Genomic DNA, 23,152 nt, shown 5'->3' with positions numbered 1-23,152 from the left:
TTTGAATCAGCTTCCAATCTTGCAAATCACATATGGAAACATAAAATTTCATGTTTCAATCTCTCTGACCTGGATTCTATTGCAAAATCTTATACATGAATTGTCCACATTGATAATTCTTAGCTGTTCATAAATAAGCCACATCTATAAGCAGAAATAATTCTGCATGATTATTGCACAATTGATGTTTTCCAACTTTGACTGTCAAGAATATCTAAGCAGAAATAATTTCACAAAGCATCCAAGGTACGCATAAAGGCTGGATAACATAAAACATTCTACTAGCAATAGTTAAAATACAATAAAGGGGAATAAATAATAGACTGAAAAATAGCCAAACCTATTTTATTCACCAACATATTGTACATAATATTACCAACAAAACTTGATAATTTACATTATGATGAACAGACATATCTATATGAGGCCTGCAGATTATGCCAGGAGGGCACCCGATAAAGCTTTAAAATTCAAATGTTCTTTTGCACGTCAAGAACTTTAGAGCATTCATAATTCAGACCCACTAGCTGCAGATATACCCTGAATTATAAACATAATCAGTGCTGTGCCCATTGAATGTTCTTAATGTCAATTCCCTCTTGTACCATTTCCCAGAGTGGGCTCATTTCTCGCAGTTTCTTCACTTGATCAACAGTGAGACTTACTGCCCTGTCAATTTCCTCTGCTGTAGAAAACCTTCCAATTCCAAATCTAATAGAAGTATGTGCCATATCTTCTTCAACTCCTAAAGCCCTCAGTACATAAGAGGGTTCCAAACTTGCACTAGTGCATGCACTACCACTTGAAACTGCGACCTCCTTGAGACCCATTAACAAGCTCTCCCCTTCAACATATGCAAAAGAAATATTTACATTCCCAGCGTACCTGTCAGGAAAAATTATAAAAGAAAAAAAATTAGCATAGAATATTAGTGTACCTTCCAAGAGAAAGGGCCTCACTTAGCCAGCAGAATTATATGTCATTTTGATTCCCCTCCCCTTCCCCCCTCGCAGTTAACAAGAAGTTAATGTAGGATATCATTTTAAGCCATCGGTTGAAAAATAAATGTTATATAGAGTACAACACATATGAGCAGGAAGACCCTGTTTTATTCTGAAGAGTTCAAAATTGATGCCTGTTTACACATTTTAGGCTGTTTTTACTATGAAGTACAGGAAACTTCAGATTATCCTGTCTTCATTAACTTCCACGTCTAAACCTCGCCTGTACCTCTGGCAATTCTCCAGACTGGGGAATTGGGACTGTTTATGCTTTTCTTAAAAACAAAATTTGCAATGGATCTGTTCATAAATCTATTTCAAAACCCAAATCCTCAAGATATGAGAACAATAAGATCTAAGGAAGTCAAGAAAAAGATAAAATCCTTACTGTCGTGCAGAGTGTGCTTGTTTCATCAAAGAGTCTTAGATTACAGGATGAGTTGTCCATCAAAGCATAAACTTATGATAAAAATTCAGATGGCTATAATGGAGAATGGTGAAGATTTAAGTTGCAGATAACACAGAAAACCAAGTTGCTGCCAATCAAGCTGCTACAATGAGAGCAATGCTGAAAAATATTCTTCAGAGGCAAAAATCAAACAGGGCTAAGCAGCACCCGCATTGACATGCTCAGCAAGTGCTATCCTCTTGGCTGATTTGGCTTTACTCATATTCCAAGAATTAATTACTTTCTACATTTCCTGTTTATTACTCTGATTAGGCACTTATAGCTAGTTCAAATGGGATTAGCCTAGGCCATGATGTATTTCAGGGTTCAGAGATTTTGAAAAAAAAATTGTTTTCTTTTAAAGGGCTTAAATGTATGTTGTATAAACTGTAAAAGAGCTTTCTATACAGAATCTTCATCTATCTGTATCGCCTACCATGTACAATTTGAATTGAATGTCAGAACTGGGAGATTGGGTCCATTAATAAAACTACAAGCTACCCTTCTAAATTAGAGGAAAAAATCAGGCACAATTTATTTAAAACCCAAGCTAATGCATATGGCAATTCGCAAAATGGCAAATCTAATCTTGAATTTGTGAAAAAAATGCCTAGAGGAAATAATAAGCCCATAAAGCTGCCCCCGTACCTGTGCTCTGTACTGCCATTGATGACAACCCCATCCAGCTGCCCCTTAACTCCGTTCAACAAACGGTCCTGCAATTCTGTTACATGTCTTTGATCAAAGGCCATTTCTTTTAAAGCCAATTCAGCAGCAGCTCCCATTCCCACAGCTAAAGGTGTTGGAACTGTGCCACTTCTCAAACCCCTCTCTTGCCCCCCACCATTCATCTGTGGCTCAACTCGAACACGAGGCCTTCGCCGGATATAAAGAGCCCCAACACCTTTTGGACCATAGAATTTGTGTCCACTAAGGGACATTAAATCAACCTTCATGTCATCTACATTAACAGGAATTTTTCCAGCGGCCTGTGCTGCGTCAGTGTGAAAGAAAATTTTGTGCTGCCTGCACAGAGAAAAATTTAGTTGCTGACCTGAAATATCCTGCATGGTCATTTTCTCATTTTTATTTCTAAAACATTCACCACTTGAGGTATATATTTGCCAAAATTCCTGTAAAAACAATTTTATTTCCTGTCAATTGAAAAATTGTTATTTTCCAATATTCCCATAAATCAATTTTATTTCCATTATTCCTATAAATCAATTTTATTTTCTTCATCATATGAAGATCAAGATTAGACATGAACTCTACACATAATTTTATTTTCTTCATCAATTGAAAACCAAATTTGAGATTAATTTAAATAAAATAAAAATATTCTCTCAATCGAATATCAAGATTTGCCATATTTCTATGAAAAAATCAATTTCTTCACCAATTACAAATCAAGATGTTCCATCATTTTAAGAGAAACAATTTTATTTCAATCATCAATTGAAAATCAATATTTGTCATAATTTATCTTAAAACAGTTTTTTAGATTTGGAAATTTCTTTATAATATGTTTTTACAACATTTAAAACCTTGGTAAAAATATAATATGTTTTTAGATTTTCACCAGACATCTGAAATCAACAGTTTGCTATGGGAGGAAGACTGAGTATTTGAGGATAGCAGATTGAAATATGGCCATAATTATTCGGTCGTATTGCATGACTCTTGCCAGTCTTATGTTACCAACTCATACCTGAAACTTCCCAGGTTCGGGTGCAATCTGTTTCCAATCCAGATTCTAGTAGGGTGTGAGCAGAGGTACAGCCAGGGATCGCAGTTTGGCCTCCAAGTTTGTCCCTAATGAACCCGTGACAAACTGTGACAGATTTTTCTAACTCCACAGCAAACATGACATTTTTCTAATACGTTTTTTCTGTTTTTTTAATTGTTTCCTGCTATTGAACATACAGGAGATTCCCATATTGACAGACAACACTAGATTAACATTTTGAAGATTAATATTTTTTCATTTCTATATTAGCTGAAAAGGTAGGCTGTTGTCCATTAACATTCCTCCTATTACTGCCTATTCTGGGTCTGGATCAGGGAGACCCCTGAAGACATAAAGCCTCCCAATGTTTTAATTCAGATCAGGTGGCCAAAATAAGAATATTCACAAGGATAGACAGATGATTCAGCAAGATTGGTGATCTGTGAATGCCAACAAAATTGAAAATTATCACATAGATAATGAGAAAGATGTGAATTAGTTCCCCAAAGCCAAGGGCAACTCCAAAGCCAATTTCTATATATTAATTTAACTTATTTACATAAACTTTTTATCACTAATATTATTAACAGAACAAATATATTATTTACATAAGCGTTTGACAGGTAGATCATTTCTACTCTTGCTATCTCAGCATATACTGTGAACCCACTAAAAAGATATGTGAAGATGAAAAACATAATAATCTCAGTGTGCTGTGTGTTGGGTTAAGTACCCAAATTGTCATGTACATCAGGAGCATTAATGTTGCTTGAGATTTCAACTTTCAGCTTTCTAAACTTCAATTTCTTTCTTTTGTTTCAGATATTTGAAAAATATTATGCCGAATGGATTTAGCATGTACTTTTTTGTCATTGGTTATATGAACAGAAATTATTATGAATAGCTTGCTTTAGGGCATTTATGATGGGCCTACCAGTGTGGATTGCTGTTATGGAAACCCAACTCTAATATGTCTGGCAAGTTTCAGTCAAGATGCGAGTATAAACAGCTCTTTATGTTGGTGTGCAAAAGATTATTTCCTAACCAGTACCACTATTGGGTCCTGTCCACACATTATTACTTAAGTTTACTCGGGGCACTTTTAGCACATCTTCACTTTGTCTCATATCATAAAATTAAAACATTTGTCATTATCTTATGTTTTTCTATGTCTCACCTTGGTGTACATAACCAAAGATCTCTCATATATTATACATACATTCATTGATAGTAATACAGTTTACTCTTGTCATATTTATCTTCTCATTTCTTTGTGCATTTGGTTAGGCCTTTAGATCTTGGGCAGCTATCTCCATAGTCAAATCTTACACTTTATAATATTATAAAATTATCTTCAACAAAAAAAGGAGGATATGTTGAAAAATAATGCTCGAGTGATAAATTATGAGAGCTTCCATATAGGAGCCATATAGGAGCTGAAGGTTAAAATCCCCAAAATTGACATTCAGTTAAGTACTGTTTCAACTATGATTGTAACAAGTATTGAGAAAGTACAACTTCGACTTAAGGTGAGGCTTGGAGTTGAAAATTATTTAAATACTGCATCAACTATGAATGCACATATATCAATAGATAAGGTAGGGTGCAAATCCCGGGTGATTTTTGCATCAAAGATATCTGTTGCTGAAGATTTACCCACAAGGAAAATCAACCAATTTAAAAAATAACTAGCATAGCTATCTTAAATACATCTATCTAAAAAAACGCCAAGAGGTCACTCTCACGCCATTTTATTTACTTACACTAATTATTTTATTTTATTTACTACATGCATGAGCACATAAATTTTTATTTTTATTTAAGAATCATAACCCACCTCTTTCTCTGCACTTAAAATAAAATCTTGGTATTTGATTTTATTCTTACTATCCTCACCTTACGCCAACCTTCAAATTTTAAAAATCACTTCAATATGTCTCATGGGCTTCTTTAGTGTAAGACTTAAACTTTACTATTAAACACAAGTTAATATTAAACTTTAATTGCACTTTGAAAAGTATAATAAATATTAAATATTTATATGTAATTTATTGTTAATAGTTATATTTATGATGTACATAAAATCTACTTATACCATGTGGTGAAATATATTTAAAACATCCAAGGTTTTACTTGCTATTTTATTTTACTAAATTTAAATAAAAGTTAAAAACTAATTTTGAAATAATTTTACTCCATATTTGATCATATAGTTGTTTATAGAGTATTATCTACTATTTTATTTACTAAAGTGCATAGCTATTCACTATTTTATTTACTCAAGTACATAGATATTTTGTTAAAAATTCAAAACTATTTTATTCAGTGTAGTCAATAAACTTTTCTATGTCAGCTATACCATTTTATTTGTTTTGTATTTTTATTATTTTGTATGCTGGCTCTTTAATTGTTTTTTTAAACATGCTCACGCCATTACACCTTCCTTTGTTGTCACAGTACTTATGCCTCTCGGTATAATAATAATAAGTTGATTTTCACGGGAATTACCATTTTTTCTATAAAAATATGGTTCCTTAAAGAAAATTCTACCTGCAAATTTCACCAATCTCTGCAACTGGCTGAATGACACCAATCTCGTTGTTGACAGTCATGACAGAGATGAGCCCTGTGTCAGGTCTTATGGCAGCCTTGAGTTCATCTAAGTTGACAAGTCCATCCTTCATGACAGGCAAATAAGTAACATCAAAACCCTCTTGTTGCAAATGACGGCAAGAATCAAGAACACATTTGTGTTCTGTTTGTGTTGTTATGACATGCTTTTTCTTGTCTCTATAAAAGTGCATGACACCCTTTACAGATATGTTGTTGGACTCCGTTGCACCTGAGGTGAAGATGATCTCTTTAGGGCTTGCACCAATAAGGCCTGCAACCTGTTCATTAAAAAATTACAGGAATGGAAATATCTTACACATATAGAATAGATGGCAAATTTTTTCATTTCCAAAGTATAAGCATATGCATCTACAGGTTAAAATATGACTAATTTTATCTTATACTCCATAAATTTTGAGAAATCTAATCAATTTATGTATATTTTAGATAAACCTTGCAGGAATCCCAACCAGAAAATTGAACTCGTAATGAACCCTTCCAAAGAAGCCTTGGGAACAAAGAATCTTTAAGATATGTATCTTAAATGGCATAGATAATGAAACATTAACAGTTCAGTTTCATCTAAAATCAAACATCTCAGAAAACTGCATGCCAATGTTTTGAAGTCAAGCCTAATTACATCGATAGTTTCAACCATACATAAAATCTTAAATTAACACAACTAAACAAAGATCATGCAACTTTTTCTAAAACTAGACAGTTCTTGAGATAATCTTCTAAACAAGTGAATACACTCTGCTGTCCTACAGACCACTTTGGCCTAAAAGCATAAAAAGCCAGCCTTACCAACCTCTTTGGAGATTTTTCTAGTTGGGGAATTTGAATTTCAAGATTTCTCAGAATAACCAATCAATCTAAATTTTTAAAATTCAATGAAAAAGTCACAAATCTAAATTTTCAAAATTATATCAGCCAAAATTGGCAAAAGAACACCTATAAAAAGTACCCCAAGGCCTTCAACCTTTTCATCGAAAATTTTGAGGTATAAAGTTTAAAGTACGAACTTCAAGGCAAAACATCTCTGTCAAAAATAAGAAATACATGTGCTACATGCCACTCTACTAGGAAAATGCATACCTTTTTCTATTGGGAGATTTAAACTTTGGCAAATCTAACAGATTCAAGTATTTTTATAAGACCTTGGCACTATTATTATGTTTTAAAAAATAAGATAACTGTGAATACGATTTCCTTTTTATGTAGAGGAATATCAAAACCACATTGCTCTTCAGAAGTTTAAGAAATGAGCCCATTTCGGGCATCCCACAGTTAAACCTGGGAATCGAACTTGGACCTTGCTTACAAAAGCAAGTGCACAAAAGGGGTAGTATTGAAAATTTGATGGTCACAAAGTTTACAATAACTTAATCATTTTCCAAAAGATATATTGATTCTTATAAAATCAAGGTAACATAGTATCCTCCAAAAAATATTGTTTTCTGGAACAGAATCTTGACCATCTTTATGGAAGAAACTGAAAGCATTTAGGAACTAGCCAACATTACGAGCACTTGTTAATTGAGGAAAACCATCACTTAAATTCCTGATATCAGTTGGCTTAATTGCCTAAAATACAGGCACATAAACAAGCTGGTGTTGAGTGAGGTTCCCAGTGTCTCACAGGCATTCAAAGTAAATCACGTAAATGACCTAAAGATGGTCGATATCAAAAAATCATATATTCACTTGAATCCAAGCACATAAATGACACAAAATCAGTCTACAGTCTAAAAGTCATTAACACTCTCAACCACTTTCAATTATGAACCTACAGAAGTTTTGTAGGCAGAATCCTCTCTTACTGGGTTCAGTGGGACTCTATATAGTCCTAATTGCAGATTAAACAAAAGGCATAATATAGTCAGAATTTTAACTTTACCAATAAATATGTCTTTAGCAAGATAAAACCCTGGAATAAGTCGTGCAATCATATCACACAATATTGTATATGTATATATAATTCATAAATCCTATTATTTCTATTAGGGTTAGCATTCACACATATGAGTTCAAATACGTATAAATTGTATAATCATCATAATTCATTAGATAAGCAACGCTACATCTACGCTCATTTAAGTATTTAGTCAGAATAGGTTTGAATGCGGGAACACCACGGGTTGACCCGAAGCAATCCTCACGCTAAGCACAAGAGTGGGCACTCACCCTCTTGGCTCCAAGTGGCAAGCACATTGGACATCCAACATGGGGCGGTCTACCTACTGGGGGGCTTGTATCTGCCCTCCCTATTCACGTCTCCTTAATTATCCTCTTATAACACTGATTTCTCCCACAATCAACCATCATAGAGGTTGGAAAGGAAATCGCAATAGAGTGCCCGGAAATCCTCCTATCTAAGCCCAAGAGCGGATACTCACCCTCTTGGCCCTAAGTGGCAAGCACATTGGACATCCAGCACGGGGTGGTCTACTTAGATTGTGATCCTGTATCTGCTCTTCTTTCTTGCATTCCCTCTTCTCCACATAATTGCTTGCCGGAGACAAAAGCTAAGATTCAAACATTCTGCCTGCCTAGAAAGAAATTTGGAGCCAAAAAAGGATTGAAAACAGCTCCCAGCTTCCTAACCCTACTTCTTTTGGCAAGAAACTTTGTGAGGATTCGTAAGGACTCCTTTTTGAATTGATAGCATACCATTGAGTGAGTGAGCTAGCAGCATATGAATAGTTAAAGTCAATTTAAGGTGGATGAGTCAGTTAGGGTTTGTTAAATACAAATGGATTTATCAATTAATTAATTTAAATTGCCATCAATTGAGAAAGGAACTTGTCAGTGAGATTGCCATCATTGAGCACCAGTTTGCTTATGATTGAAGAAGCATGGAGCACATATACAATGTGAGGAGGAAAAGAAAAGTCCACTTGAAATCTAACAAAACAAAAATCATTTATTTTCCTAGGCTAGACATTTTGTTTCAGCATTGTGACTTGGAGACAAAGCACTTTAAGTGTAGAGATCAAGCTTCTCGAGGACAAAAACCCTTAAGCAAACTTACGTTCGGAATACTAGTGATGTCCAATTTTGCATGTGGTTGTGTTCATTAATCTAATATTAGTTTAATGGATTATATTTTGCTTGTGTATTGTTTTGCAAAAGTATTTATTATTGTAGTAATTTTAGGTATTTCTGGGTTGTTTTCTATGTGCATTTAGATTAGGTTATTACATCTAGGCTACTAAGGTTTGTTTGATTTTTCTCTATTATTTCCCTTTTGCTAAGGTTTATTTCCACTTTCAAGAAAATTGACATCTGCAAGAAGAGGTGGCAACAAGCAATGAAACATGAGGCAGCAAGTACAAAGATAGAAATGGTTGTTTACAACTATTGCGGGATGGATATAAGAGGAGGCATAATTGCCTTGAGTATCAACTATCATGACTCCCTTGCCAAGATGTGGCATGTGCACAAGCAACTCAAGAGGATGAAAACAGGACAAAGCTCTCCTTGCAGCATATGAACAAAACAAAGCAAAGAAAAAGAGGATGACAAAGGCAATGGCAGCCCAAGATATGAATTTTGCAAAGTTAAAGAGAGATTTAAAAGGCTCTTATGCTTCCATTAATCCAGAAACACAAGACTAGAGAGTGTGGGCAGCTGTAGTTCCAATTTTTTTGGATCCTTGTAACACTTCCAATGCACAAACTTCATTGCATGATACTATGTGTGGTGAGAAATTGCAACATGAGGAAAAATTGGCAAGTGTCAATTGGTTACTAAAATGTTCTATTTAATGTTGCTATGAGTTCTTATTGGGTGTACTTGGTCACTACAATGAGCATGGCAGGTACAACTTTCAAGGCCCTAAGCTGTCATGAGTTGAGTGGCCTTCTATTTCAAGATATAGTCCAAAACACAAAGCAGCTAGTAGAGAAACAAATGCTAAATTGAAAGAGAAGCATACATTTTATCTAATTGGTGGACAAAGAGCAAAATAGAGTACTAATTAACTTCTTTGTGGCTTCATGAGGACAATTATTCTTGTTGAAGTTGGTTGATGCCTCCGCGAAAATAAAAAATGACAATTTCTGCAACTTGTTGGCTAGAGTGGTTATGGAGATGGGATTGGAAATGTTGTCCAAATAATGGCAAACAATGCATCTGCATGTGTGGCAACTAGTACACTTCTAGAGGCAAGGCACCCTATGATGTTTTGGAGTCCTTGTGCTACTCACTAACTTCACATTCTCCATGACGGCATAAAAAAACTAAGTTGGGTGAAGAACATGGCAAAAAAAGCAAAGATTGCCGCAAAACACATCTACAACCACACAAGTCCTCAATATCAAGAGAGAACACATTGATGGCAAAGAGCTTGTGCAATCAAGAGCTACACACTATGCAACTAATTTCATCACCTTGCAAAGTATCACAATCACATTGCCCACCCTTAGGTGCACATTTGTGACTAAAAAGCGGTTGGAATGTCCTTATTGTATGAAGGCCAAAGGAAGAAGGGTTGTGAAGACGATTTTTTATGATACATTGCCAAGAGCATAAGGAAATCATCAAAAAAATATGTTTTTTGATCAAATTTTTTATTTTGTTTTATAATGTTGCAATTTGCTGATATTGTAAAATTATTATATTTTAAGTTTTTTATATTAATTTTTCTTAATACCCAATTTATTTTAATTTTCTCATTTCACATTCATCCACACTCTTACTTCAAGTGTCGAAAATTTAAAACCATTGGATTAGGATTCCACAATTGGTGGATGGAATATAAAACTGCATGTATATTCATATGAGGCCATGGCTAGGACCAAAGAGGCAATTTTAATATTTGTAAGGATCGAATAGAAACAAATATGAATCTATATGGAACATTTTATATGGAAGGTAGAACCAATAACTCTAACATGCTCATGTTGCTTACTATCTATAAAGGAGCAGAGGGATGTTGTTTTCTTCACCTCCACGCATTTGAAGGATAGCCACTCTACAGCCAAGTAAAATAACAAATGTTTGAGTTTTGTTCCTTGTTTATTTTAACTTTTAGATTTCAGCATACTAAATTCATACGAAGTTATAAATATACTGTCCTTGCAAAATTCGTGGTGGGAAGATTTTGGTGCAATGACACCTAATCTTCAAAAGCTTGCCATCTGCATTTTGTTGCAGCCCTATAGAACTTCTAGTTGCGAACACAATTGGAATGTTTTTAAAGATTCACACAAAGAAATGCAACAGATCGACTCGAGAACACTTGAATGACATTGTCTTTGTATAGTACAAATTTCATTTGTATGGCAAGAAGGTAGAGGGGCAAGAGGCATATCTTGAGCTTGACCTTGATGACACCAATCCATATTCAAATTGGGTTGCAGAGGATGTGAACACATTGTTTACTACTGATGATATTATTGATCTAAAAAGGAAGACAGTAAAATGGGAAGTGGACATGGCATCATTTGAGGAGACAAAAGGCAAGGCTAGAAAGCCCATTGCATTCACATCATGATTATGCTTGTGGCTCTTATAAAGGTTCATGTTGAGGCTAATGCAGCTATACCATCTAATTCGAGGATACCCACACAATAGCAACAAACTTTTACGAGCTTAAGTAATAGAAGAAAAATTTTAATTTTTAATTTTTAATATTCATATTGAAACTCGAAGTTGATATGTATTTAACACATTTATTGGTCTATGATGTTATTGAACTCTAATTCGATCCATATATAAAGGATTTTAGTAATATATTATATTCCCTAAATTCAATAATATGAATCTTTTTAAGGAATATTTTTACAAATTTATGTATTTTTTAATGTTCAAAAAATTTGTTGAGTTTTTGCCAAAGTCCAAGTTTTAAAAAAGAATTGGTCAGTCGAGCTATTTTTGAAAGCAAGCTTTTCAGCCATGCACTATAGAACTAAACAACTAAAGAAAACTACCTTAAAATCCATATAATCTTGATGGTACATTGTTTGGACTCTAGAGAGCATCAAACATTTCAAGCAACTTGTTCCATTTTTCATGAGGTGCCGTTGAGGCCATCTATAGATTTTGTAGAAAATCATCATATTTGGCATCAAGCAAAGTGTACTTTAAATTGCATACCTTGAAGCCATGAATTTTGCTTATGTATGCAATGTTAATGGATGACTAGTAATAAATATGCACGCTCTTTTCCTCTTCTTTCTTTCCTCTTCAAGTTCACAACTACTAGTACAAAAATGATTGTGGTAGTTGTGAGTGGCAATGTAAATGAGCAAATAGGTTACATAGAGGGTGTGTTCAAGGTTTCATAAAGGGCTGCACTTTTTTCCTCTATTTTTTTCGTTCTATTTTTTTAAAATTAAAAAGGGAAGCACATCCTCAATTTCCCTACAGGAGAGGAGACAACCAAGAAACATTCCCTCCCATCATTGTGTCCTTGAGATGGCAATAGGGATGGGGATGGGGGCCTAGAGGTTGGGGATGTATCTTCATAAATCTTGACAAGCCCACTAAACTTCAATCAACAATAAAGCCCCTAGATGACCATGATCATGTGCAATACTTGTATAATGTTGGAAATGAGGATAACAAGACTTGCACACTGAGTCCTAGCTGAGTTTCCTACAAAAGCACTTGAATCTTAGATAAAAATGTGCATGTCTTATGGCTGAACTCTCGCGTGGAAAAAAGAGATTATAGGCTTTAAAATATGATTTCGCTTATCTTTTTTTGACTCTCCATAGGTGCAAATCAAGCTAAGAGGAGTTGTTGTATTCTTTGAGTTTGACTTGCAACAAATTGATGATAAAAAAAATATACTTTTGTGTTCTCTAAGTGCATTAATTTTTGGTTTTTTTGTGTGTAATTATGTTTTTCATTTTCGCCAAGCTTTGCTGATATTTTGCCAAGTCTCTAGTCCAAGTCAAAATTTTGAGCTGTCAAGTCTGAATTCTCAAACTATGATGACAATAAATCATGTCAAGGAAAAACTTACATGAAAATGGCTATCTTGTTTAACTGATGCAGAATTGAAATTATTGTATATGTATTATATATGCTGTAAGCCAATTTTAAATTGAAAATAAAATTGGTGGCTCTTTTCATGAGAAAATGTATTCAATTAATTGTAATGTCCCTACTAGGTAGAGATCATTATCCTGCAAAACAAATTGTTAGAACATGACAAACATATATGTATATATAAGTAATCTGAATTATAATCTAACTTCAATGCTTATTTAACATCATCATAATTTTTATCTAATAAAAAGGATACGAATGCCATACAAAGTATGGCCTTAGGCGGTTGTGCGGCTCACCTTCTTGGAACCCCTTGGCTCCAAGATGTCCTTAGGCGGCCGTGAAGCTCGCCCTCTTGGAACCCCTTGGTTCCAAGCCCTCCAGGAAATCGAAGATGAATTTGAATCCTGTCTTGGGTGTAACCTCTTACACCCAAGCCCTCCAAGGAAGACCCTTGTCTTTCCTTGCCTTGGGTGATGCCTTCATCATCCAAGTCCTCAGAGGGGATCGGCCCGACCTTGAGTCCTGTCTCGGGTATAACCTCTTATACCCAAGACAACCAAGGAAGACCCTTGCCTTTCCTTGGTTGGGTGATGCCTCCATCATCCAAGTCCTCAAGGGGAAGTGACCAGATCCTTCTCTTCTTGGTTGAGTTTTTAGTCAACCAAGTCATATGTTTGAATAATAGTTTCAATTCATAAACTATCCCTTGAGTTAACATGAATTCCTAATGTATTCTTTAACTTATAAACATCAATGTGTTATATCATCTTTAACATGTGCATAACATTCCATTAAATACCTTTGTATTAAATAATACTTCCTAATGTGTAAACTTGGGTATACAACCATTACATGATTATGCCCTTGGCCTATATTTAACGACCAGTGAATACTACAAATTAATTAATACACATATATTCACTAAACTACAATTAACATCACCTATTAATTAACATTACACATTACCCATTAACTAGCATTAAGGAGTATTACATATTAACTAATAATAATGATGTTACATATTAACTAATATGAGCACATTAACTAATATAATTATATTATTTAACACCCAACACCCTTTGTTCCTTACCTTTCGACTACAGTAGAAGACCCTCCTTTTGTTTTCCCCCTTCCCCTTTTTCCTTTTCTCCCTGCCGCTGCTACCTTAAATAACCCATGAGGGGTTGTGCCCCTCCACGGCCCCTCCCGCATGAAGGGGTGCGGGGGCAATCGCAGCCTAGGCTGCGATTACCCACGCACCACTTCGTGCTTAAGTAACCCAGCCCACTTCGGGTTTATTGAGGTTATGTTTTGTTTGTAATATATATAAATTAAATATATTAAATATTATATATTATTTCCTTTTTAATATATTAAATATTAAATACATTTCATTTAAATATATAAAATACTAAATAACATTTCATTTAAATATATTAAATATTACATATTAAAATATATTTAAATATCTTCCCATTTAAATATATAAAATATCATTTCCTTTATTAAAATAAATTAAATATATATTTTATTTTTCATAGAATACTTAGATTATTATTTAATATATCAAATGTATTACCAATTTAATCATTTGTTTGATAATACTTTTCCTTATTTAATTAATCCATATTTAATGATTTATTTCCTCTTAGTATATTAATTATTATCTAATAAATTTACATTGGTGATACTGTTAACTCCTTCCTTATGATAATCGATATTATTCCTTAATCGCTACTAACCATAACTGATGACTATTATCAAACTAACCATCATCTCCCCTCAAACCGATATTGCGTAAGTTCCCACTAGTCGTCTTTCAACCTTAGAGGAAAATCGTGAAGTCTCATAAATGAGACAATTTTCCGATTTCATTTATATGATTAAATATAATAACATTAAATAATTAATAATTTCAAATATTTATTCGTTGGTAATTATTATATAATTAATAATAATAACTTCTTTACTTAGGGTTTCTCTCTCTTTCTCTCCATATGTATAACGACCCAGGAGGGGACATGACATTAATACAAGTGGATGATGAGTTTAGTTAAAAAAAAATCATTAAATGCTATTTGATGTATTCCCCGATCAAAATTCTCTCCAGATATCAGTCTGGCATTGTTATTAATATGAAACTCTCTAACAACAAGCTGTACAAGTTTGACTATACCTTGCTTAGGAAGGTTACCCATCTAGACCTTGGTTGTAAATACCTTTGTACCTTACCAAGCGTTGAAAAACCACTGCTTAGATTGTCTAAATTTTTCTTTAATGGTTGTACAGGGTTGTCTCATTTTCTTCAATGGCAATTGATCTAACTTGAACTTGAGCTACTACAACACTCAATATTAAAGATCAGCCTTGTCCAAATATGACTCAGACTACAGTTACTGATCTTATAAAAAAAGATAAAAAATTGCTCTATATGTATATAATGGACAAAGGTTTAAATATAAATTTGGATGAGGTATTGTTGAATGGATTAAGAACCTAACTTTTAGGGGATTGACTAAATCCCACTAACTGAACTTTGCCACATTTAAGAGATACTTAACAGACATAAAAGCTAAGATTCCTACATTCTGCCTGGGAAGGAGGAAATTTTGGGGCTAAAAAGAAGTCAAAACAGCTCCTGATTTCCAAACCCTGTTCTTTTGGCAAGCAATAATCTTCCCATGATTCAAGACACCTACACTGGAGTCCAGTTAGCTTTGATTTTTAAAGTGACAATTAATTAAATTGATTTTTATTAAGTTGTCAAAAATAAAGATAATATTTAAGTCAAAGAAATGGGACTCGGACTCGGCAAGGCCGACCCGGACTCGGACTCGAGACTCAGAGTCAGACTCGGCTTCAGACTTGGCTGAACTCGGCTTCAGACTCGGCTGGACTCGGGAAAGTGAAAAAACTCAAGAAATTTAGAGATTTTTAAAGATTTAAAACTTGTTTCATGCACCCTTTATTGAATACACCTTAAAGACACAATAACATCATCAAACTCGGCTCATTTGATTACATACACAAGTATACATCAATCACATAAGCATAAACGCAAATTGTAGCTGAAGGAAATAACAAACATAGATATATAAATATTGTCAAATGTATACAATATTACAAAACCCATGGAATAAAAAATCCATGTCATCATATGATCATCATCAAATGTTCCATACAAATACCAAAGGTAAATACAACTACAAGCCTATGGCTCAGAAGAGCCTACACCCTCCGTCCCCGGCCCCCTACGAAGGCGTCTAAGGTAGGTCCTAGATGATTCGACAGCCACAGGCGCTCCCTGCGACATCATGCCATGCTCACCAACATCAGGAACATTTGTGTCACATTCTACCTCTGAATCTCCTGTCTCTGCTCGTGCTCTTCGCTCCTCCTCTACCATGGCTACAGTCTCAACCTCTATATCTACTTGGTCGATCCAATCAGTGTCAGACTCGGAAGTTAAATTTTCCCTACTTCTATCGACGCAGTTTCCCCCCATATTTTTCGACTGGGGTTTGGGGGCAACGCCCCTTGAGGCGCTGCCATGTTGTAACCCTAATTTTTCTCATTCTTAGGCGAAGGTTGTAGTGAACAAAGACGAGATCATTCATTTTAAAAAAAACTTTTTAAAATGTTTTTTTTTTGTCATTTAATTTAACCCAACCGGCGGCCAAGTTTCAGTCACTGGACTCGCTGCTCGGCGAGTCAAGCGATTTTGCCTCCTACTCTCGACCGAGTCAGAGTCCGAGCTCTGCAGACTCGAGAGGCATGACTCTGACCCGGACTAGCCGAGTTTGGGCGATTCTTGTTTCTCTGATTTAAGTGATGACTTAAAATTAATCAATTTAATACCAACAGATTAATAAAATATTATTATGTCACTTTATTAAATATATTTCTCCAAGCCAGCCTATCTTCTAGATACTTCCTGGAGACCTTTACAAGGGGGTTCCTGGTGATGGATTGCTCATGCTTGGAATTGGATAAAAGTTTTATGCCTTCTGGAGACGAAAACCTTCAGGAGTGGATAGAAGGGTTGGACGAAAACCTGACCCTCCCTAGGAGTGGATTCGCGACAGAGTTCATAGTTGTGCCAAATATGAGAAGTCTCAATTGTAGACAAATTTGTAAGGGTTCGTTTATGAAATAAAGATATTGCACCTAAGTGTAAGATTTATTTTCTGATTGTGTGTGTTACATCCCATTTGTGCCCTAGTTGTTTTATGCTACTTTACGCCATGTTGTATGTGCCCTAGTTGTTTTTATGCTACTTTACGCCATGTTTGTGCCCTAGTTTTATGCGATATTTACGCGATGTTAATCGTGCCCTAGGTGTTTCATGTTATAATTGAGTGATGATGCCCTAGATGTTTATATTATAACTGAGTGATGATGCCCTAGATGGTATTTGTGCTCAGTACAATGAAATAATGACTCAAAACTTTTAAATTGATGTTTTGCTATTTTAGCATGATGAAATTAAGATGTTTTACTTTTGTTGATAATAATTTTGAAATGTCAAGAATATGAAAAGATTTCAGGCTAATTGTTTGAACTGGCCAAGTGTGTGCAGGGGTTCGTCGTCCTCCGAGAAGGGAGGGGAAGTATCATCAAGTTGAGAGGTAAGGAAAGAGAACTCATGCCATTTGGAAACACTAACTGTAAGTTGAGTCAAGTTGCCTTTCTTTGATCATGTTTTCGTCAACCTGTTGTATCAAGTAACCCTATTTTGGTCTAAATAGGTGTTTAGGCTTTCATATCTTAAGTCTTGGAATAGGTATTTGAAGCTAAGTTATTATTAATTCACTTAATAATAATATTAATATTATTATTTTATTTCCTTTTTATAATAATTAAAATTAATATTGCAATGGGAAGTACGTATATGTACGTAATCAAAACCAAGATGAATACATTCGTATACACGCTCGCATCGATATGTATACATGGAATATATAGATTCATATATATGTGTGTGTGTGTGTGTGTGTGTGTGTGTGTTTTAATGCTAATGATTAGCAACGAAAGTTTATATTTTTTTTTAATTTATAAGCCAATGATGCTTTATAGCTTTGATATAAAAGCTAAGTTGTGCAGGGGGCTTTGATATTTGTAATGGATTATTTTAATCATTCGTGGGGCCCACTTAGTCTTATTTTGGCATCAAGCCATGTATCGAACGACTTGGTTATTATATAAGTTCAATATTTTAACGGAGCTGCAAATATTTTATCACCCTATATTATTAGCATTTCATGAAAACTATCAGGCATAGTATAAATGAACCCTTGGCATATATTTAATCGATATTGAGATTCATTTAAAAAGTGGAATGAATAAAATCAAATAGAAGTAATTGATTCTTCTAGAAGAAAAGAGGAGAGCCAAAGTATTTGGCGTGAACATCCATTCTTCTCCAGGAAGAAACAGGCACGAGATGGGTGTGAAGAAGGGGAATGAAATTCTCGTGATTCAAGAAGAATTAGGGTAAAGGAAAAGACAATCCAATAGGATAAAAGTTTGGAAATAGGCATTCCGTTTGGGGGAGGCGACACACATTATGCATTGGAGTTTTGGTTTGGAAAATATTAAAGCTCTGCAATACCGCCGTTCTTCTTCATTCAAGCTGAGCGGCTACCATTCTGGAACTCATAGAAGCTCAGAAAAAGGGTCAAGGAAGTGGAAGGGTTTCACGGCAAACTCCATCCAGTTTGATCTCATTAAATCTTTCAGGTCATGCTGCTTAACTCAGCATAGAATGACTTGAGTTTACTTTCTTCTTCTGAATCTGAAAATTTAGAATGATAAGGAAAGAAGTATAGTTACATATCATTTTCCTTTCCCATATAGTATGGCTGTGAGTTGAGTGTTTTGTAGATTAAAAAGAAATACGTACTAGCTCTCTGCTAAATTTTGTTGTTAAACCCTTCTTAATAAAGGAAATTCAGGTTCATTGTGAAATAAGGGGTTGTGTTGTAGTTAACTGTGCTCATTGAAGAATTCTTATTTCAGCGTACAATACTATGACTGGATGTGGAATGGTTTTTGCTAATAAAATTATTCCACTCTAGGCATAGCGATGTACGACTGAGTAGGAATTCTGTGGACAGTAAGAAAATATTCACTATATAATTTTATGACATGGCTGGGTAGTATATTCAGTATGGCTGTGTATTGAATAAAATTCACTGTTAAAAAGGCATTAGGCTATAGCAGCATTCACAGTGATGTTTAAAAAGAAAGGAACTAAAATCCTTGAAGCTGGAACATTATGACACATTGGGTTATTGATAATAGCTGAGAACACAATCTCTAAATGTATTTCATAGAATAGTTGCGATAATTGTAACTTAATAAAGAGACAATACCACACAGTTCACTAAGGTGTCCGGCTGTGAATATATCTTCGTTTGAAGAAGAATACATTACACCACGTCATATGCTGTATGACTGTGAAGTGTTTCATTAAACAGCAAGAAAAGTATATACATTGAAACCTATAGCAAGGTTGAATTTAGTTCGAATTATGAAAATAGTATAAAAGAATACTTGAATGCTTATTTAGCTAACGCAGTCTTGTAATTTAGAACAGTGTTGGAACTGCAACAAAACCCTTGAATTTTCAGAGGTTCTTAACATTCAAAGTTATTCAGAAAGAATATAGTTGAGCTGTTAAGACTAGAATTTAACTCATCCATTTAGAAATTCATTAATTGGAAAATTACACCTCAACAGTGTTAGCTGTCTATGCAATCTTAGAGAATAACTTCCAGAGGATTGAGTTATAACTTATCTTAGTTGAATAAAGGAAAACAGGCTTAAATAGTTTTATGTGCTCCTAAATGCAGATTGGCATATTAGGAATTGATTAAGAGCATTTAATAATTGCAGCAGTGACAAGAACAATTACAAATGCAGAATACAGAACACTGAATGTACAAGAGAGCTAGTAGCCCTAAAGCCTGTCATTCCTTTATCAAACTAAGGAAGACTATTTCAGTCCAAGTTGGAGATAGTGGAATTAGAAATAAACTAATACATCTAATCATATTATGGTCCTAAATCTCAAGATGATATCGGATAACAGCCATTATATTCGATTAAAACCAATTTTGGATAATTTGATTGTTGCTATTTAATTTAGTGTGGTAAGAAATGACAGGCAAGAGTAGTATTTCAGGACTCATTGATGCAGCTGGGTATAATAAATACTATAGGTACACTTACACATTTAGTAAACATACCGTAGTGCGAAAAGATTTGATAGACAAGGGAGCTTATAGCGCTTCTTAATGCAGATAATCATATGTATAGAAATACATAGCTTCACTGCTTCCTAATGCAGTTTGGCATTCGTACAAAAATATATATTTTCATTGGATGGTACAGTAGCAGCACGAATGCTCATAATACATACAGAACATAGAAGCAAAAGCTGATGAGAGAGATAGCAGCCTGTTGTCTATCTCATCTTTTCCACACTAAGCTAAGTTAATCGGTTTAAACCATGCTACAATAAAACTAGAAGGGAACAATTTACATCTAAAATAAAATAAGGCCTTTAACCTCAGGATGAGGTAGAGTAACGGCCGATACAATCAAACATGCCAGACTATGGAGAAGTATTGAATGTTTGGTATTTCATGTAATATTCATGTGTGAAAAAGGGCATCATATGTTAATCATTTGCAACTTAATGGCAGATACCAGTTAATAAAGGCCAAGTATGGGCTACTTCTCTTGTGTAAACAGCATTGACTGTGTGAAATATGAAATATTCGATTGTTGTAATCGTGAGAGGGCAGGTTGCTAGCTCAAGGGCACAAGTATGACTTCGTATTAAATTAATCTAGGGTTTTGACCAAAATAAATAGGTTACACCATAAGAGTATAAGTCACCTCGAGTTTGTTGACCAGCATGGGAAATTGGGTCCAAACATAAATGACAACCAATGAGCCTCATAGAGTCAAAATGCACTAGCATAGAGACAGACATGAGGACTTGGACACCATCAGGAATTCAATCCAACCAAGCAGGATGATGAACAATTGACTTCATGAATTAGCGTGATTGCAATGACATAGGAACACTCAGTCAAGGTGATGTGAGCATCAACCAGTTTGTTAATCCAAAATCCAATCAGAGGTCATACTAGTTAGGGGTAGCCTATAGTGTATGACCGACTAGGGATTTGTAAAGGATTACCCACCAGTTCAGATGGCATGAGTTAGACTGTTGACTTGGTGATCAGCACCTCCTTCGAGGCAAGCGGCATGGCTTAACCGCCTCCCATGGATCTGGGTAAGTCTGGCGTTTGTAGCGGGCGTTGATAGCTCGAGCTTTTGGTGCAACGGCAAACATACCAACAATTGATATTAGAGCCTTGGGTCACAGGTTCAAATCCCGGGAGGTCTCCTTCATTCCGTCGGTGCGAAACCCTCAGTCGGTGCTGAGGGGGAGATTGTTGACTTGGTGGTCAGCACCTCCTTCGAGGTTTGCGACATGGCTTAACCGCCTCCCGTGGATCTGGGTAAGTCTGGCGTCTATAGCAGGCATTGAAAGCTCGAGGTTTTGGCGCAACGGCAAACATACCAACATAGACTTTGTAATTTTAAACCCTAGGTATGTTAATCAGATTTATATAATTGATTATGCCCTAGGTTGTAATCAGATTTGCGGTATTTTAATAAGCCAACATAAATTAATTATGCCCTAGATTGTAATCAGATTTGCAGTATTTAATAAGCCAACATAAATCAGAAATAAAACAGTAGACAAACAAGCATACCCTGGGAAAACCTCTAAGGAGGAAAAACCCAGCATGAAAGACCCACAGGTCAGATTATATATTCTCCTCTAAATCATAAGTACAATACTTAGCTTGAATTTGATCTTCACATATCAGATCTATCCCTTTGCATGCTTCAAAACTTGCATCAAAATCCACTATGTCCTCTTGGACAATTTCGCACCAATCTAGATAGGTTCGCACTCTTCCTTGAAGTTAAGTTCGCACCCTTCTTGAAGAATTCGCACAGCAGAGCTAATTCGCATTTGTGTGAGATTCGAACTTGATAATTATAGACTTGCAAATGTCTCTTATTTATACACATTGAAATCCTTGATTGCAAGTCGGCCTCCTTTGGTATTTTGGCGCTAATTTAATTAGGTGGCGTGTGTTTAGGATTGGGCTAGGCATATATTAGAGTCACGTTACCCTAGGATAGGACCCGGACCTAAAGGGGGTTCGGATGTTGCCTTAAGGCAATCCGAACCCATACATAACCCTAGTTACAAACAACACTCCCTCTTAACTAGGGAGGAGGAGAATACATAATCTGAACCTTTAAGTTCCATCTAGCACACAAGCATAGGATGGTTCTAGCACACAAGCATAGGATGGTTCTAGCACACAAGCATAGAAAGTGTAATACACCAGTGGGTCTTTACATTAGTACAATTATCCGTCTAGCACACAAGCATAGATTGGATGTAATTCATTCTTGCACACAAGCAAGGAATGATCCAAAGTGCTACAAATAGTCACTGAGATTGAAGCTCCCTCTCAATCTAGGTTCCATTTTCCACAATACCAAGTCTGTCTCTGAAGTATTCGAACTTCACTCTGGATAAGGGTTCGGTAAGGATATCTGCAACCTATTCATCTGTGTTAATATACTTTAGCTGAATGGTGCCTCTTTTCTCCTCTTTGCACAATATTCCATAGTATCCATCTTGTAATGCCGGTGGAGGATGACTTCAAACTTTAACATGCACACTTGCAAGTCATGAATACATACATAATTTATTCATGCACATCATGGAGTCTTTCCATGTCATCGATCACGCATATCCATCATTCATTGTCTTTACCTCAGTCTTCTCTCAAAGAAGAATGTAACATCATAATCTTCCATCTTGCACACAAGCAAGAAATGGAATAGACATAATCAGAATATTGTAGTCTTCCATCTTGCACCAAGCATAGAATGGAACTACATAACATAGTCTTCCAGCTCGCACACAAGCATAGACTGGATCCACCTTACATTGCCTGCAGAGGGTGGAGAGGATCTTTTCTACCATTTTACATTGCCCGCAGAGGATGGTTGATACAACACAATGTATCACAAAGATTGAGACTCCCTCTCAACCAAAGCGGTGTTCTCCACAGCTCCAAGTCTATCTCAAGCTTCAAGAAACTTGGTGAGGACATCTGCAACATAGGATTGTCTGCTTCTCTTGATGCAACACTTGCAACAATGTATTTATCTACAGTAATACTTAATGCCACTGAGGACTGTCCCTGTAGAATGGTGTCTTATATCCTACCTCAAATGATGAGAGGT

The 23,152-nt window shown here is 35.3% G+C and overlaps 1 protein-coding gene across 1 annotated transcript in view; it reads right to left on the bottom strand.

Annotated features, from left to right (window-relative positions):
• Positions 1-319: 319 nt before the first annotated feature.
• The window catches only part of LOC131046342 (cysteine desulfurase, mitochondrial), a 48,153-nt gene continuing 25,320 nt past the window's right edge, over positions 320-23,152 (bottom strand). Inside the window, exons 2-4 of the mRNA XM_059210851.1 lie at positions 5,729-6,069; positions 2,098-2,475; positions 320-885 (exon numbers count right to left, since the gene is read on the bottom strand). Of these exons, the coding sequence (XP_059066834.1) occupies positions 558-885; positions 2,098-2,475; positions 5,729-6,069 (1,047 nt within the window). The 3' untranslated portion in view covers positions 320-557. The remainder of the gene's footprint in view (positions 886-2,097; positions 2,476-5,728; positions 6,070-23,152) is intronic.

The sequence above is a fragment of the Cryptomeria japonica genome, chromosome 8 (assembly GCF_030272615.1).
Source record: "Cryptomeria japonica chromosome 8, Sugi_1.0, whole genome shotgun sequence".
In the NCBI taxonomy this organism is placed as follows: domain Eukaryota; kingdom Viridiplantae; phylum Streptophyta; class Pinopsida; order Cupressales; family Cupressaceae; genus Cryptomeria; species Cryptomeria japonica.
The sequence above is the reverse complement of the archived record's forward strand: the minus strand, read 5'-3'. Positions and strand labels throughout refer to the sequence as shown.